The sequence below is a fragment of the Hemiscyllium ocellatum genome, chromosome 2 (assembly GCF_020745735.1).
Source record: "Hemiscyllium ocellatum isolate sHemOce1 chromosome 2, sHemOce1.pat.X.cur, whole genome shotgun sequence".
Lineage (NCBI taxonomy): Eukaryota > Metazoa > Chordata > Chondrichthyes > Orectolobiformes > Hemiscylliidae > Hemiscyllium > Hemiscyllium ocellatum.
Window position 1 is genome coordinate 151,206,426 of NC_083402.1, and position 19,110 is coordinate 151,225,535.

Genomic DNA, 19,110 nt, shown 5'->3' on the forward strand with positions numbered 1-19,110 from the left:
CTTTCTTTATACTCTTTTAAATATTCACTTGATCTATCCTGTCTGTACCTGACATATGATTCCTTCTTTTTCTTACCCAAACCCTCAATTTCTTTAGTAATCCAGCATTCCCTATACCTACCAGCCTTCCCTTTCACCCTGACAGGAATATACTTTCTCTGGACTCTTGTTATCTCATTTCTGAAGGTTTCCCATTTTCCAGCCGTCCCTTTACCTGACGCCTCCAATCAGCATTCCAAAGTTCTTGCCTAAAACTATCAAAATTGGCCTTTCTCCAATTAAGAACTTCAACTTTTAGATCTGGTCTATCCTTTTCCATCATCTGTGAATTGAATGAATGCATTGCAACTGTTTCTATCAAGGAAGAAAATGCTGCTAAGGTCATGTGAAAAGAGGAGGTATGGTAGATATTTGAGGGTTTAAAAATTGAAAAGGAGGAAGTATTGGCATTTAGGTAAAGTACTGGACTGAATGAGATGCAGCCAAGGAATAAAGAACAAAGAACTGCACAGGACCAGGCCCTTCGGCCCACCAAGCCTGTGCTAACACAGGACACCTTTCTGAACTGAAAGCCGTTTACCTTTACTCTGCCAATATCTCTCTATTCCTTGCCTATCCATGTATCTGCCAACATGCCAATTAAACGTTGTTTTTTTTTAGATTAGACTTACAGTGTGGAAACAGGCCCTTCGGCCCAACAAGTCCACACCGACCCGCCGAAGTGCAACCCACCCATACCCCTACATTTGCCCCTTACCTAACACTATGGGCAATTTAGCATGGCCAATTCACCTGACCCGCACATCTTTGTGACTGTGGGAGGAAACCGGAGCACCCGGAGGAAACCCACGCAGACACGGGGAGAACGTGCAAACTCCACACAGTCAGTCGCCTGAGTCGGGAATTGAACCCGGGTCTACAGGCGCTGTGAGGCAGCAGTGCTAACCACTGTGCCACCGTGCCGCCCCACTGTGCCACCGTGCGTTGTTGTTGTATCCACCCCAGCACCTCTTCTGTCAGTGAATTCCAGGCAATTACCACCCTCTGTGTCAAATAGTTTTGCTCTCACATCTCCTTTAAACTTGAAGTTGAAGTTTCAATTACAAGGGGAACATAGGTTCAAGGTGAGAGGGGGAAAGTTTAAGGGAGATGCTCGAGGGAGGTTTTTCACACAGAGAGTGGTAAGAGCCTGGAATGCACGGCTAGAAGCGGTGGTAGGAGCAGGCACTTTGGCAACATTTAAGAGGCATTTGGATGGTTACATGAAAAGGGGGGAATAGAGGGATAGAGACTGAATAAGGGCAGGAGGTTTGCTTTTTAGCTGAGTTCGGGCATGATGATCAGCACAGGTTTGGGGGGGGGGGCATGTTCCTGCGCTGGACTTCTCTTTTGTTCTTTGTTTTGGTTAAGGAAAGCCAGGGTGGATGCACGAAGAACAAAGTTTGGTGACAAGCTTGCTTAAGTTTTTGATGATGTAAAATGAGGGTTGATGATGATGCAGTTGTTGTGGTATACATGGATTTCCAAAACATATCTGATGAAGTGCTCCACACATACATGTGAGCAAAATTAGATCCCATGGAATAAAAAGGACAATAACATGATGATATGAAATTGGAAACATAGAGTAATTGCGAACAATTATTTTACAAACTGAAAAAAGGTTCATTGTGGAGGTCCCCAGGAGCCTTGCGTATCCTGATACATCCTCGCAATTACACAGAATCCTGATACTACAGAAAAAGGCCATTTGGCCCATTGCATCTGCTCCTGCGCACCAAAGAGCATCCTACCTAGACCCATCCTATTTATCATAGCTAATCTATTCACCTGCATATCCTTGGATAGCACAGGCAATTTAGCCCAGCTAATCTGCCTAACCTGCACATCTTTGGACTGTGGCAGGAAACCAGAGCACCTGGAAGAAACCCACACAGAAACAGGGGGATGTGTAAACCCTACACAGCGTCTGAGGGTGAAATCGAACCTGGGTCCCTAGTAATGTGAGGCAGCAGTGCTAACCACTGAGCTACTGTATAGGAAAGCTGCAAGGTATGCACCAAAAATCCAAAAGAAATAAAGCAGCATAAATTCTCCAAGGTATTTATTGTTCCTTTAGTAGTTCTGGTTCAAAATCCTTCATCGTGTTTTTTGCTGTGTTTAGCTGTGACATTATTCAGGGCACAGGCAGGTGGCTGGCATTAGAAAATGGCAATGCTAGCACAAAGCAAGAATTACCCGCTGATCGGCATCATAAGCTTTCTGCTCTACATGAAGTCCTTAGTTATGCAGAGGCAAATGTCTTCACCATGATAATAGCTACCGGTATTCCCTGTGATAAGTGAGCATACGCATCACATAGCTCAATGTCTGAGTAATATTAACTCAACTTTCCAAAGTCTCCCCCACTAGACTCCTCCTAATTACTGGGCAGATACTTCTCCTTGTAGATTGTTGAAACTTTAACAATGTTAACCACAAAAATTTCCCAAAATGAATGCAATGCTTTCAAAAGCTAGATAAAACAACCCAGTAACTAACCCGCACTCAGTTCACAATCACTAACTGGTGCTGGTTCGAGAGGGGTCAGTAAGAGGGGAGGTTCCCAGAAGCAGGTCAAGCTCTATCTCGAAGAAATGCACTGAATAGATGTTCACGAAACAAGCTTTCATCAGGTTGCCTGATAGTTTTAGGTCTGCCTGGTTCTGTGCCTGGCATGTATCCCTACGCTCCTCACTCTCTTTAGCTTGATGGTAATAGTAAAATACTCTCGGCTCTGAGGTTACAGATCGTGGTGATGTCAAAGTCTACTACCACCAACAACTCTCAGCACCTCATTGATGTCCATTTTTCAGCTCCTCAGTCTGTTCTAAGTCTTACCCACTTACCACACAACACAATGGACGCTGCCCTCAATGTGAACACACAATTTCATCGCCATAAGGATTGTGTGGTGGTCAGTCTTACCCATAAAGACATGAACATGTGACAGGTATGATAGAAAGTGGGGACTGCAGATGCTGGAGATCAGAGCTGAAAAATGTGTTGCTGGAAAAGCGCAGCAGGCCAGGCAGCATCCAAGGAGCAGGAGAATCGATGTTTCGGGCATAAACCCTTCTTCAGGAATCCTTCCTGAAGAAGGGCTTATGCCTGAAACATCGATTCTCCTGCTCCTTTGATGCCGCCTGACCTGCTGCATGTTTCCAGCAACACATTTTTCAGCACAGGTATGACAGAGAACATGAAGTCAAGTATGTTTTCCCTCTTTGTTCCCCCATCACTTGCCAAAGAATGACTCTAGCTGTTATGTCCTTTCAGATGTGATCAGTGTGCTTAGTAATGATGTTACTGAGCCACATTTGGTGATAGACATACATAGAACATTGCTCAGATCTTCTTCCAAGTGATGTTCAACTTAGAGAAGTACTTCCTAATCTGTCGAGGAAGGGCAGTAGGTTTCTTTTCTATCACTAATGCAATGCCATCAGACATCATGGGGAATGGAAGCAACATTGAGAAGTCTCAGGACATCTCCCTTGCAATTGTAAGCCATCTCTGATTGGTTCATTCTGCTAGTGGGATAGGACATCAGCAGTAGTGATGGAGAAGTCTAGTACAAAGACTGTATGGTATGATGCTGTGAGTGTAACTATGTTGGGCTGTTGATTGATTAGTCAGTGGATATCTCTCTCAGGTTTTGCACAAGTCTTCAGATATTAGTACGGAGGGTTTTAAAGACTTAGCTTGGACCTTGGGAGTACAATGTCACATCCAGTGCCTGGGTTGATCCTGGGTCATTTGTCCTGTTTTATTTCGAATGGATTTTTCTATTGTGGTTTGAAATACATCTAAATGGTTGGCTGGTCAGTTTCAAAAGGCAGTTACAAGTCACGCATGTTGATGTTTGCCTGAAGGCCAGATAAGTGCAACAGATTTCCTTCCCTAAAGAACATCAATGAGGTGGATGGTAGATGCCTTGGTATACGCAGTCACCATTACTGAGACCGGCTCTTGTTCTCCCCTTTGATAGTAGGAATTATTTGGTGCATTGTCCAGATACACAAGAAAGTCTCTGCAGTGCACAGCATTAGATCCCTGGTACGCAAACACCAAGTGTCACTACGTACTGAGGTTCTACCTGTCCCCGGTGTTGTGAAGGATGGGCCTGGCCTAGCTGCCGCAGAACGCTCCGAGTAGTTGGACCGTTCCATACCACCTGTCCTTCGTGGAGAAATTTATGAAGAAAAACACCTTTGACCACAAGTCCATTAGAAAGTGGTCAGCACGTAGTGTCCTTGAGACCCTTCGGGAAAAGGAGAGGGCGGATCCTGTCGAGTGGTGCCCTGAGCAGACTGACAAAGCTATTTGGCAGAATGCCTCATCGCCAGAACTTTCCAACAAGACATGGCTTGGCTGGTGGTGAGAAGGGCTCTGCCTGTGAGATCCTTTATGCACGCCCGGACTCTCAGCTGCACCGCACGCTGCCCTCGAAGCGGCTGCAGGGGGGAAGAGACTGTCACACACCTCCTTCTGGAATGTGCCTATGCAGAAGAGATCGGGAGAGGAATGCAGTGGTGTTTGTCGAGGTTCGTCCCGAGCAGCGCCGTGACGCGGGACTCCGTGCTCTACGGCCTGTTCCCCAGGACACACACCAAGATGAACATCAACTGCGCCTGGAGGATCATCAACTCGGTGAAGGATGCTCTCTGGGTGGTCCGAAACCTGTTGATCTTCCAGCTGAAGGAGTTGACCCCGACTGAGTGTTGCAGACTGGCATATTCCAAGGTCCAGGACTACGTGTTGAGGGAGGCGCTGAAGCTTGGGGCAGCTGCCGCCAAGGCGCGGTGGGGAAAGACCACCGTTTAACATCTGCCTGTCTAAAGAAGATCAGGGGGCCCACGCAGTCATTTGGGCTCTGCTGATGCCCCAGCTAAATTTATGGGCATATGATTGAAAAAATGTACAGACCTGTATATAACAAGAATAAATTCTGATCTGTGTATGTAAATGTTTACATATGTATGGCATGACCAACTGTACAGACCATCAAATTATTTTATGAATAAAATATATTATTGAAATAAAAAAAATTAATAGGTTTTTTTTGTATTTCTGTAAAATATTATCTTTCCTTCTCTGGGAGACTAAGTACATTGCCACAGCATGGGGTTCCTTTACATTGTAACTATTCTATGATGATTTGTATAATTAATTATGTTTATGTAAACAGAATGTATAAAAATACAGTCAAATATTTGAACTCAAAATACAAATAAACATTACACAGTGTATAGTATATAATAGTGTAGTGGACTGGTAAAATATTAACTTTTGTTTTAATGAGGTAGGCTTAATTCCAGTTTACTTTAATAATGAAAACTACTGTCAAGCTGAAATAAACAAACAATAGGTACTGGAAATTACAGTCAGTCAGTATCTGCAAACAGGAAGGACAGGTTGAAATGAAATTCTGAATGTCTACCTTGAATGAACACAAGACTGAAAGAGAAGCAGCCCCACAGGAGGGTGAGAAAAACCAGAAAAGACAAGGAGTGAAGAGAGAGAGAATGAACAGACATGCTAAAGAGAAAAAGAACAATGATGTGGGAAGGAGGGATAAAGGTGATGAAAACACCTTTTCCTACTAACTGAAATAATTCTGCACTTATAAAGAACTAAGTACTCTCGTCCTGTTCCTAGTGGGCACCAATCCACAAACACCAAACATCTCATAATTGAAAACACATTGGGAGTGAATTGGCAGCTTCATTCACAAAGGCGATGAAAATGCCTCATGTGGAAAATGGAAACATAACACAATTGTACAAGAATTATTCTTCTGAGGGTAAAGCAGATGGGGTAAGTTTTGCAAATTAACACTCCCAGTGCAAAATTCCATGTGATGGCAGCACAGATTGAGAATTCAGATTTTCCATCTATCAAGATGAATGGTCGGAAAATTGTATGAGCTGTGCAAATCGCTATATTTCCATTTCCAAGATGGGTCACTGAAGAAATGTCTGAGCCATCAGCAATAATGTGTGAAGATGCCTCCAGACACATTCAGAGTAAACATCAGAATATCTTGCACCTGTTTTTCAGGTCGTAGCATATTTTAAGCAGTGGAATGAGTTGTGTCCAAAATATCTGTGCAATTTGCATCCTCCCCATTCTCCTGGTTTCTGGGTGGCCATCCGAAGCAAGCATGAAGCCTGTTGGACATTAAAGAAACACCTAATCCCCATTACAGAAAATCTTTGTTAAACAAGCTATATGAGCTGAGGCCACTCTCCTCCAGCTTGTTGAGGTGACAGCCCCCCCTGACTCTGTACTAACCTGGTCACCAAGTGCCAAAAGCAAAGACTGCTTCATTCTCAACGATGACACCTTACACCATACACCCTGCACACAGTACAAAATCAGCAATATGTTCAAACTGTGTAAACTACACAGCACATGTTTGAAATAATCTGCAGGTGGAGTATCTTAAAATCAGCAACCTCAAGATCAAAGCTGTACCAGATTTTAGAGAAATGTACTGAATTTTTGATTGGTTAATGCAGGGTGTGGACAGCTCAGGCTAAGCCAGTTCAGATGGGGTGAAAGGTCACTCAGAGCACAGGAAAAGCCTGGAGCACAAATGGTGAAGGATATAACTGTCTAGAGCTGCACTGAGTTGATGCCACATCGAGACCTGCTGCTTGGGTAAGTTCTTTCTATTTTAATCAATTAAAATTGGTGTATTGCACACTCCAAAGCTGCCTGGTGTTTGGACAATCCAGTTTTTGGACAACCAGAATTGCAATACTGTACTTGGATATTGAATTCAATGTTTGCAAATATATTTCTTAAAAGTCAAATCACTTGAGGAGGGGCCAGTTGACAAAAATGGCTATTGGTGAGACAGATTGCCCGAAGTGCTGTCATTGTTGTGGTCAGATCAATTTGCATTATGTAACACATCTGATCCAGCAGAAACTCCTTCATTTTATTTTTTAAATTCTCTCATAGAAATTGTGAATGGAACTTTCCCAGCTTCAGTTGCTGTGTACTGTCATATGAGATTGATAGTGCCTGATCTACTGAGACGAGAAGCAATTCTTTGTGAGAAATCTTGTGCTCTTCACCTCATTAATTATGCAACCTGACACCATATTTAAGGTCTAGATCCACACCACTCCAAGCCCAGCAACTGAATCCGTGCCCCCCTCCCCATGCTGCAACATTATGGGGTTCTATCACTATCGCCAGGGACATGTCTAAAGGAAAGCTCTCTCCCCATTTTGTGGACAGGGATATGGGGTTTTGGTGGACGCGGTGGTGGAGAGCACAGCGGTCCTTTTTCCTACCACAGGACAGAACCCCACTGGTCCTCACCTACCACATCACCAACCTCTATATACATCATATCATCCGTCGTCATTTCCACCACCTCCAAACAGACCCCACCACCAGGGATATATTTCCCTCCCCTCCCCTATCAGCGTTCCAAAAAGACCACTCTCTCCGTGACTCCCTCGTCAGGTCCACACCCCCCACCAACCCAACCTCCACTCCCGGCACCTTCCCCTGCAACCACAAGAAATGCAAAACTTGCGCCCACACCTCCCCCCTTACTTCCATCCAAGGCTGAAAATGTGTTGCTGGTTAAAGCACAGCAGGTTAGGCAGCATCCAAGGAACAGGAAATTCGACGTTTCGGGCCAGAGCCCTTCATCAGGAATGAGGAGAGTGTGCCAGGCAGGCTAAGATAAAAGGTAGGGAGGAGGGACTTGGGGGAGGGGCGATGGAGATGTGATAGGTGGAAGGAGGTCAAGGTGAGGGTGATAGGCCGGAGTGGGATGGGGGCGGAGAGGTCAGGAAGAGGATTGCAGGTTGGGAGGGCGGTGCTGAGTTCAAGGGAATCGACTGAGACAAGGTGGGGGGAGGGGAAATGAGGAAACTGGAGAAATCCGAGTTCATCCCTTGTGGCTGGAGGGTTCCCAGACGGAAGATGAGGCGCTCTTCCTCCAACCGTCGTGTTGTTATGTTCTGGCGATGGAGGAGTCCAAGGACCTGCATGTCTTCGGTGGAGTGGGAGGGAGAGTTAAATTGTTGAGCCACGGGGTGGTTGGGTTGGTTGGTCCGGGTGTCCCAGAGGTGTTCCATGAAGCGTTCTGCAAGCAGGCGGCCTGTCTCCCCAATATAGAGGAGGCCACATCGGTGCAGTGGATGCAGTAAATGATGTGTGTGGAGGTACAGGTGAACTTGTGGCGGATATGGAAGAATCCATTGGGGCCTTGGAGGGAAGTGAGGGGGGAGGTGTGGGCGCAAGTTTTGCATTTCCTGCGGTTGCAGGGGAAGGTGCCGGGAGTGGAGGTTGGGTTGGTGGGGGGTGTGGACCTGACGAGGGAGTCACGAAGGGAGGGGTCTTTGCGGAACGCTGATAGGGGAGGGGAGGGAAATATATCCCTGGTGGTGGGGTCCGTTTGGAGTTGGCGGAAATGACGGCGGATGATGCGCTGTATACGGAGGTTGGTGGGGTGGTAGGTGAGAACCAGTGGGGTTCTGTCTTGGTGGCGGTTGGAGGGGCGGGGCTCAAGGGCGGAGGAGCGGGAAGTGGAGGAGATGCGGTGGAGGGCATCGTCGATCACGTCTGGGGGGGATCTGCGGTCCTTGAAGAAGGAGGCCATCTGGGCTGTACGGTATTGGAACTGGTCCTCCTGGGAGCAGATGCGGCGGAGGTGAAGGAATTGGGAATATGGGATGGTGTTTTTACAGGGGGCAGGGTGGGAGGAGGTGTAGTCCAGGTAGCTGTGGTAGTCAGTCGGTTTGTAGTAGATGTCTGTGTCGAGTCGGTCGCCCGAGATAGAAATGGAAAGGTCTAGGAAGGGGAGGGAGGAGTCTGAGACAGTCCAGGTGAATTTGAGGTCGGGATGGAAGGTGTTGGTAAAGTTGATGAACTGTTCAACCTCCTCGTGGGAGCACGAGGGCAGCGCCGATACAGTCATCGATGTAGCGGAGGAAAAAGTGGGGGGTGGTGCCAGTGTAGTTGCGGAAGATGGACTGTTCCACATATCCTACAAAGAGACAGGCATAGCTGGGGCCCATGCAGGTGCCCATGGCAACTCCTTTAGTTTGGAGGAAGTGGGAGGATTGGAAAGAGAAGTTATTCAGGGTGAGTACCAGTTCAGTCAGTCCCTCCAAGGCGCCACAAATTCACCTGCACCTCCACACACATCATGTACTGCATCCGCTGCACCCAATGTGGCCTCCTCTATATTGGGGAGACAGGCCGCCTACTTGCGGAACGTTTCAGAGAACACCTCTGGGACACCCGGACCAACCAACCCAACCACCCCGTGGCTCAACACTTCAACTCCCCCTCCCACTCCACCAAGGACATGCAGGTCCTTGGACTCCTCCATCGCCAGACCATAGCAACACGACGGTTGGAGGAAGAGCGCCTCATCTTCCGCCTAGGAACCCTCCAACCACAAGGGATGAACTCAGATTTCTCCAGTTTCCTCATTTCCCCTCCCCCCACCTTGTCTCAGTCAAATCCTTCGAACTCAGCCCCACCTTCCTAACCTGCAATCTTCTTCCTGACCTCTCCGCCCCCACCCCCACTCCGGCCTATCACCCTCACCTTGACCTCCTTCCACCTATCACATTTCCAACACTCCTTCCCCAAGTCCCTCCTCCCTACCTTAGCCTGCTTGGCACACTTTCCTCATTCCTGAAGAAAGGCTCATGCCCGAAACGTCGATTCTCCTGCTCCTTGGATGCTGCCTGACCTGCTGCGCTTTTACAGCAACACATTTTCAGCTCTGATCTCCAGCATCTGCAGTCCTCACTTTCTCCAAGAAGATTTTCCCTACCACAGGAAGTTACACCACATGAAATGAGGAGCCTGGGTCAGTGTTGTGTTTTGGGTGAAAAGGTGCACAAAGCTTGACAAAGAGCAGGTTAATGACCTTCCACTCTCCAAGCTCTTGACTATCTCACACTCACAGAGTCACCACTCGCTTGAACTTTGTCACTGCACTTGCCTCTCACCAAGGGTCATGGACAGCTACTCTCACTGTTGAATGCATCATTTCCACTCAACGCCTCTCAGCCATCTCTTCCCCTGCCCTCCCAAACTAACCCATCTTGCACTCTTTGCCTCCCAGTCACTCACTGGGGACACCTTGCCACCTCTCCTGTTCATGGATCTTTACTAGGTGTTCCTCCATTCACTTCCACCAGACTCCCCTCCCTTTGTCTAATTCCAGGAAATACTGGAACACAATGCCACCCAGCCCGATGACTCAATCATGCCCCAAAGATCCTAGCTGTAATCCCTGGATTGGTTGCATTTGCTCTGCAGGACTGACTATGGGCCCAATCCGCTGATTGCAAAGACATTGGTCCCTAAGCTTCTTTAGGCAGAGCATGGTGAATCTATGGAATGACTGTCACAGAAGGCTGTGGATGTCAGGTCTTTGATATAGGTGCTTGATTGTAAAGGGGATCGAGGGTTAAGGGGAGAAACTGGGAGAATGGAGTTGAGAAACCTATCAGCCATGAATGAATGGTGGCGCAGACTGGCCTAATTTCTGTTCCTATGTCTTCTGGTCTAAGCTGTGAAAGGTCCAAAGACCTGACTGAGTCTGGCCTGGCCCTGGACTGGAAATGGACCCAACCCCTTGACGACAGTGTCAGCAACCCACAGCACAGATGGTGGACTGCTTCCATCTGACTTTCACAGGTGGGTATTTGCTTGGTTATTGCAGTGTGTTTTCCACCCTAACATGTGCTGCAAGTGCATTGTTGATGCAGCACAATGCCACACAGTGACTCCTCTTCCCAGTAATTATTCAGTACTGCCCACTTTGTCAAGCTGTCTGCTTCTCTCAGCAGTGTACAGAAGCAATGCAAGAAACTTGCAGCTTGTAACTGAGTAGTGGTCACCTTGTATACCAGGAAAGCACTTATGAGGCTGGTGTGCCAAGAGTAGGTGAGTTAATGGTAAAGTGAGTGTGCAGTCAGAGAGTAAGGTGAAATATAGAAAGGCTGGCAGCCTCCCAGTAATTACAAAGTGAATGAGCATTAAGAAAGCAAGGTAATAATGTGAATCTGATGTAGAAAAACGAGATTGTTTTTGGTCCCTGTACTCAAAGTGACCTGGGAGATGCACATAGACGAATCGAGAGTTTGAATAAAGATGGGATTGCTCTCCGATGTGATGACACCATTGTTAAATAGTTCACCTTTATTCACTGCCTCATGGGCCTACAAAACAAAAAACAGCCGACCAACTATTGAAAGGAAAAACATCACCTTGCAGTATCCAACAGCCAATGACGTTCTCTTTTGGCCATGCAGTAATGCAATGAATAACTGCCCAGTACCTCTTGAGGTGATATCCCATGCTGCAACAATACCAAGCTGCACTAGCAGAGTTAATCTCTGCAGGCTGGTTTGCCGAAGATGACTGCACTGTAATACAGGCTCAGGCGGATCATGATCTCTCCTGTGTTTATATTGCATAAACCAATTATCTTTCTTCTGGCATTGTTTCCCAGTGAGTTGTTAGTTGGTTCCCATTACCACAAAACCCATAGTGGAAGGAAACATTCTTGATCCAAGACCTTCCTAATGCATTCTAATTGAAATAAGCTTCCGTTTTCATGTAAGCCACCGACAGCATGAAAGTTGTTGATCTGGACTGAATTCAAATAACTTCCAGCTCATATTAATTACTACTTCTCAAAGAAAGACAAAGCTAATCCAATCTGTGCATTTCCCAATTAACACAGCACCATTAATAGTGTGGGTTCATTTTGACGAGAATCCACAGTGAAACAGAATCTAAACATCAAGTTTCATTAACTTACAAGTCAAAACATTATGGCCTTTTTGTGTCCTACCACTGAAACAAAAATCTTGTTGGACTAATTTTAATTCATCTCTGCTCTTTTTCTCAAAATCTCATTGTCTTCAATTCAATGGATCGACTCAAGCTACACCTGAATCTATATTACATTTAACTTTCCACATTGAATAATGTTGAGTGGCTGACATTGGTTATTTAAACAGTGAATGTTGGAATGGTTAGCAAGCCATTGATATATATTCTTTCATGGTGTGTCAATCTTCAGGATTTGACTGTCAAGAATATAAACATCATGCAAATTCAACGAGGTAAAAACAATGACTGCAGATGCTGGAAACCAGATTCTGGATTAATGGTGCTGGTAGAGCACAGCAGTTCAGGCAGCATCCGAGGAGCAGGAAAATCGACGTTTCAAGCAAAAGCCCTTCATCAGGAATAAAGGCAGTGAGCCTGCAGCGTGGAGAGATAAGCTAGACGGGGGTGGGGGTGGGGAGAAAGTAGCATAGAGTACAATGGGTGAGTGGGGAAGGGGATGAAGGTAATAGGTGGAAAAGAAGGAAGGCAGGTAGGACAAGTCATGAGGACAGTGCTGAGCTGGAAGTTTGGAACTGGGGTGAGGTGGGGGAAGGGAAAATGAGGAAACTGTTGAAGTCCACATTGATGCCCTGGGGTTGAAGTGTTCCAAGGCAGAAGATGAGGCGTTCTTCCTCCAGGCGTCGGGTGGTGAGGGAGTGGCGGTGAAGGAGGCCCAGGACCTCCATGTCCTCGGCAGAGTGGGAGGGGGAGTTGAAATGTTGGGCCACATGGCGGTGTGGTTGATTGGTGCGGGTGTCCCAGAGATGTTCCCTAAAGTGCTCTGCTAGGAGGTGTCCAGTCTCCCCAATGTAGAGAAGACCTCATCGGGAGCAACGGATACAATAAATGATATTAGTGGATGTGCAGGTAAAACTTTGATGGATGTGGAAGGCTCCTTTGGGGCCTTGGATAGAGGTGAGGGAGGAGGTGTGGGCACAGATTTTACAGTTCCTGCGGTGGCAGGGGAAGGTGCCAGGATGGGAGGGTGGGTTGTAGGGGGGCGTGGACCTGACCAGGTAGTCACGGAAGGAACAGTCCTTGCGGAAACGGGTGGGGAGGGAAATATATCCCTGGTGGTGGGGTCTGTTTGGAGGTGGCGGAAATGTCGGCGGATAATTTGGTTTATGCAAAGGTTGGTAGGGTGGAAGGTGAGCACCAGGGGAATTCTGTCCTTATCATGGTTGGAGAGGTGGGATCTGAGGGCGGAGGTGCGGGATGTGGACGAGATGCATCAGAGGGCATCATTTCTACCTACCTCAACAATGTCCTATCCCCCCTGGTCCAGGGACTCCCCACATCCATTTGCGACAGTACCCACGCCCTCCACCTCCTCCAAGACTTCCGTTTCCCTGGCCCCCAACACCTCATCTTCACCATGGATATCCAATCCCTCTACACCTCCATCCGCCATGATCAGGGCCTCCAAGCCCTCCATTTCTTCCTCTTCCAACGTCCCCAACAGTACCCTTCCACCGACACTCTCATTCGTTTGGCCGAACTGGTCCTCACCCTTAACAATTTCTCCTTCGAATCCTCCCACTTCCTCCAGACCAAAGGGGTAGCCATGGGCACACGTATGGGCCCCAGCTATGCCTGTCTCTTTGTTGGCTACGTAGAACAGTCCATCTTCCGTAATTACACCGGTACCACTCCCCACCTCTTCCTCCGCTACATTGATGACTGCATTGGCGCCACCTCGTGCTCCCGCAAAGAGGTTGAGGAATTCATCAACTTCACGAACACATTCCACCCTGACCTTAAATTTACCTGGACAATCTCTGACACCACCCTCCCCTTCCTGGACCTCTCCATCTCCATTAATGATGACCGACTTGACACTGACATTTTTTACAAACCCACCGACTCCCACAGCTACCTGGATTACACCTCTTCCCACCATACCTCCTGCAAAAATGCCATCCCGTATTCCCAATTCTTCTGCCTCCACCGTATCTGCTCCCAGGAGGACCAGTTCCACCACAGAACACACCAGATGGCCTCTTTCTTTAGAGACCACAATTTCCCTTTCCACGTGGTGGAAGATGCCCTCCAACGCATCTCGTCCACATCCCGCACCTCCGCCCTCAGACCTCATCCCTCTAACCGTAACAAGGACAGAACGCCCCTGGGGCTCACCTTCCACCCTACCAACCTTCGCATAAACCAAATCATCCGACGACATTTCCGCCACCTCCAAACGGACCCCACCGCCAGGGATATATTTCCCTCCCCACCCCTTTCCACCTTCCGCAAAGACCGTTCCCTCCGTGACTACCTGATCAGGTCTACGTCCCCCTACAACCCACCCTCCCAACCTGGCACTTTCCCCTGCCACCGCAGGAATTGCAAAACCTGTGCCCACAACTCCTCCCTCACCTCTATCCAAGGCTCCAAAGGAGCCTTCCACATCCATCAAAGTTTTACCTGCACATCCATTAATATCATTTATTGTATCCGATGCTCCCGATGCGGTCTCCTCTACATTGGGGAGACTGGGCATCTCCTAGCAGAGCACTTTAGGGAACATCTCCGGGACACCCGCACCAATCAATCACACCGCCCCGTGGCCCAACATTTCAACTCTCCCTCCCACTCTGCCGAGGACATGGAGGTCCTGGGCCTCCTTCACCACCATTCCCTCACCACCAGACGCCTGGAGGAAGAACACCTCATCTTCCGCCTCGGAACACTTCAACCCCAGGGCATTAATGTGGACTTCAACAGTTTCCTCATTTCCCCTTCCCCCACCTCACCCCTGTTCCAAACTTCCAGCTCAGCACTGTCCCCATGACTTGTCCTACCTGCCTATCTTCTTTTCCACCTATCCACTCCCCCCTCCCCCCCACCCCCGGCCTGTCACCTTCTTCCCCTCCCCCACTCACTTGGGGAGTACTCTATGCTACTTTCTCCCCACCCCCACCCTCCTCTCACTTACCTCCCACCCTTCAGGCTCTCTGCCTGTATTCCTGATGAAGGGCTTTTGCCCGAAATATCGATTTTACTGCTCCTCAGATGCTGCCTGAACTGCTGTGCTCTTCCAGCACCACTCTAATCTAGAATCATGCAAATTCAGTTGGTCCAAATTCATATTTATTCTGTACAAAAAAACTCTCACCACGTATCAATCGGTTCACTTATCCATTTACAACCTGTGTATGTTCATCCTGCCATTAATCCTGTCATGTGCCATTCCAAGGTATCTGTTGCTAAGACGATGTGCCACCCTCCCATACAGATCATAATATTGTGTCAAAATCTATTGTAAAAAGTTTGTTGACCTCGCTGGATATGATAGTGTAACACGACGGTTCAATTCACCAAAAGTAATGAGCATTCTTTTCTCAAGTGAGGGTCAATTAGCTCAGTTGGCTGGAGAGTTTGTTTGTGATGCAGAGAGATGCCCAACTGCATGGGTTCAGTTCCGACACTAGTTGAAGTCACCGTGAAAGACTCTCCTTCTCAACCTCTCCCCTTGCCTGAGGCATGGTGACCCTCAAGTTAAAGCCCCACCTGTTATCTCTCTCTCTCATGTGAGAATGGTCCCTTTGAGACTACTGTCAGCTCTGATATAGCATGTCTTTTGTTAACGCAAATTGGTTGCAATGCAGTTGGTGAATAGGGAACGCTGTTCCTAAAACATGAACTTGTAAAATGTGTTGGCTATAACTCAATTAGATCGCCAACACTTTGAGTGTTACCTGTATACTGTACACCTTGATAAATTCTTTATAGAATCATATAATACAGAAGTGGCCCTTCAGCCCATTAAGTCTATACTGCCAAAAGTAAGACCATAAGACATAGGAGTGGAAGTAAGACCACTCCACCATTCAATCATGGCTGATGGGCATTTCAACTTCACTTACCCGCATTCTCCCCGTAGCCCTTAATTCCTCGAGACATCAAGAATCTATGAATCTCTGCCTTGAAGCCATTTAGTATAAGACCATAAGACATAGGAATGGAAAGTACACTAGTAACATTTTTCCACACTAAGCTCATAGCCTTGAATGTTATGATACTTCAAGTATTCATCCAACTACATTTTAACATTTCCTGCCTAAACTCCCCTCTCAGGAGGTACCTTCCAGATTGCTTCCAACCTCTGGGTTAAAATGTTTTTTCTCAAATCCCCTCTAAACATCCTAACTTTTAGGTTAAATTTGTGCACCCTTGTTATTGACCCTTTAACTAAGGGGATATCCAACCTGTTCATAACCCTAATAAACGTACACACCTCAATCAGCAATCCCACCCCCACCCCTCACCCCCCACTCTTTCGGCCTTCTCTGCTCCAAAGTAAACAACTCGAGTTCCATCCCAGGCAATATCCTGGTGAATCGCCTCTACAGCCCCTCCATTACAATCACATCCTTCCAACATTGCAGGGACCAGAACTGCACACAGTACTCCAGCAGTGGAGTAACTAAAGATCTGTACGGCTCTAACGTAACCTTTCTGCTCTTGTAATCTCTGCCATGACTGTTTCAGATAAGCATCCCATTAGCCTACTTAATTACTCTATTAACCTGCCCTGTCCACCTTGGGGCGGTCGAGCACCCCAATGTCCCGCTGTTCCTCCGAGCTTCCTACTGTCCTGCCATTCATTGAGTACTCCCATGTCTTGTTGCTTCTTCCAAAGTGCATCACCTCACAGTGATCAGGTTTCCATTTCATCTGCCATTGCTCTGCCCTTCCAACCATTTCATCTTCCAAGCTCCACTGTATTAAATTATCACCATTTAGCAAAATATTTACATGTTGCTGCTTGAACCGATGCAAAGGACTGCAGATACTGGCCATCTGAAACAGAAACAAAGTGCTGGAGAAGCTCAGCAGGAACTGTAGAGAGAGAAAAAAACACAGTGAAGGTTTCAAATCCCATCAATGTTCTTCAGTCTGAAGTTTCAAAGAAGAGCTATTGGACTTGAAACGTTAACTTGGTTTTTCTATCCCCACAGATGCTGCCAGAACAACTGAGCTTTTTCAGTACTTATGTTTTTCAACTACATAAAGTCACAGAGTCATTCAGATGTACAGCACGGAAATAGACCCTTCGGTCCAACTCATCCATGCCGACCAGATATCCTTTAGTAATCTTGTCCCATTTACCAGCACTTGGCCCATATCCCTCTAAACCTTTCCTATTTATATACCCATCCAGATGCCTTTTAAATGTTATAATTGTACCAACCTCCATCACTTCCTCTGGCAGTTCATTCCATATACATACTACTCTCTGCGTGAAAATGTTGCCCCTTAGGTTCCTTTTAAATCTTTCCACTCTCACCCTAAACCTATGCTCCCAAGTCTGGAGTCTCACAACCCAGGGAAAAGACCTTGTCTATTTATCCTATCCATGCCTCTCATGATTTTATAGACCTATATAAGGTCACCTCTCATCCTCCAACGCTCCAGGGAAAACAGCCCCAGCTTATTCAGCTTCTTTTTATAGCTCAAACCCTCCAACCCTGGCAAATTCCTTCTCAATCATTTCTGAACCCTTTCAAGTTTCACAACATCCTTCCAATAGGAGTTTCTCTTCTGCTTGATAACAACAATAAAGTTATCGAATAATAGACTTATATTTAAGATAATGAAAATAAATTATTCATAATACTGGCAGGAATTTATGATTAATGTCACATAACTGGTGTCCAACAATGATTTCAATACCAATCCCTCAGTCTAAATAACCATTTATTTCAATCCTGTCACAGGTGTCCCTTTCAGAACATTCCTTTGAGTAATTTATAGAGAAATATTTCATTGATAAAGCAATTGCTCAGAATTCTGCCCAAAACAAATAGAACAACAGAATGATAGATTGCTGTTATACTTGGCAAACTTTTGTTTTCACTTTTAGAATATTATCTCTCAGCTTTGTGTATTTTTTAAACTCACCGATGCACTGAGAACCATCTGCAGATGTGACATAGCCATGGGGGCAGGTACAGTAATAACTGCCAATAGTATTGGTGCATTCGCCTCTATCACAGGCACCAAAGATGGTTCGACATTCATCAATATCTGAAAAATAAACAAAAAAAGGAAAAGAAATCAGTGAATTATACAAAATTGTAACCAGATGGGACCTGTCTTTATGAATGATGGATTTGCTACATTTGCAAGAACTTAACTGATAATCTAGATACCCAGAATGTTAAGACACCTCTCAAGTCCAAGTGAACGATCATCGTTAACAGCAGTGGGTGTGGTTTTTGAATAGATTTACTTACATCCAAATCTGGACCTATCATCCTCTGAGTGAAAACATTTTTCCTCATGTCCCCTCTAATCCTTCTGTCAATCACTTTAAATCTGTGCTCCCTGATAACTGACCTCTCTGCTTGGAGAAACAAGTCTTACTTGCCCACTCTTTCCAAACCTCTCACTATTTTATACATCGCAACTAAGTCACCCGTTAGTCTCATCCATTCTTAGGAAAACAACCCCATCATATCCAATCTTTCCTCATAGCTACAATTTCAAGCTCTGGCAACATTCCTGTAAATGTCCTCTGTACTTGCCCTTCCTGTATGTGACCAGACTGTATATAAAGTGCCATTTGTGGCCTAGCCAGTGTTTTGGGTAGTATTATATTCATGTTCTTGTATCCAACACCTCATGCGAAGAAAGAAAACATAAGATCATAATACCATGAGAAATATGAACACTGCTCTGTCATTCTATAGGATCATGGCTGATCCAACATTCCTTACATCCACTTTCCTGACCTTTCCCTGTCATCCATGATTCCCTGATTGATCAATAATCTATCTCAGTCTTGAATACACATAAGGACTCTACCTCACAGCTCTCATGAGTACAACTGCATTGAAATCAAACTTCATGCTTGTTGGTTAGTCACAGTTATTGAGAGGACATCATCATATGGACATAGAATATTTTCAGGTTTTGTAAGATGAAATGTAGACTGCACTGGATGGTGTCCATGGTCACCTTATGAGATTTTGTACTAGTATACTTGGCATTCAAGTTTACAAGAGTACTTTTTTTCTCAGAACACATAGTACATGTGGTTAAACATTATTATTACAAATGTTCTGATGTACTAATCATCAGTTTACTACATTTGGAAAATAATCCACATCTTCAATACCCTTTTATGCAAATACTAACAGCTTTAACTCCTCTTTTCAAGAAAGCACAATT

The 19,110-nt window shown here is 46.1% G+C and overlaps 1 protein-coding gene across 2 annotated transcripts in view; it reads right to left on the reverse strand.

Moving 5' to 3' along the window:
* The window catches only part of LOC132825797 (fibrillin-2-like), a 327,149-nt gene that overhangs the window by 186,565 nt on the left and 121,474 nt on the right, over positions 1 to 19,110 (reverse strand). For both annotated transcript variants that reach the window (XM_060841289.1, XM_060841280.1), the window contains exon 8: positions 17,839 to 17,964. In XM_060841289.1, coding sequence (XP_060697272.1) covers positions 17,839 to 17,964 — 126 coding nt within the window. The remainder of the gene's footprint in view (positions 1 to 17,838; positions 17,965 to 19,110) is intronic.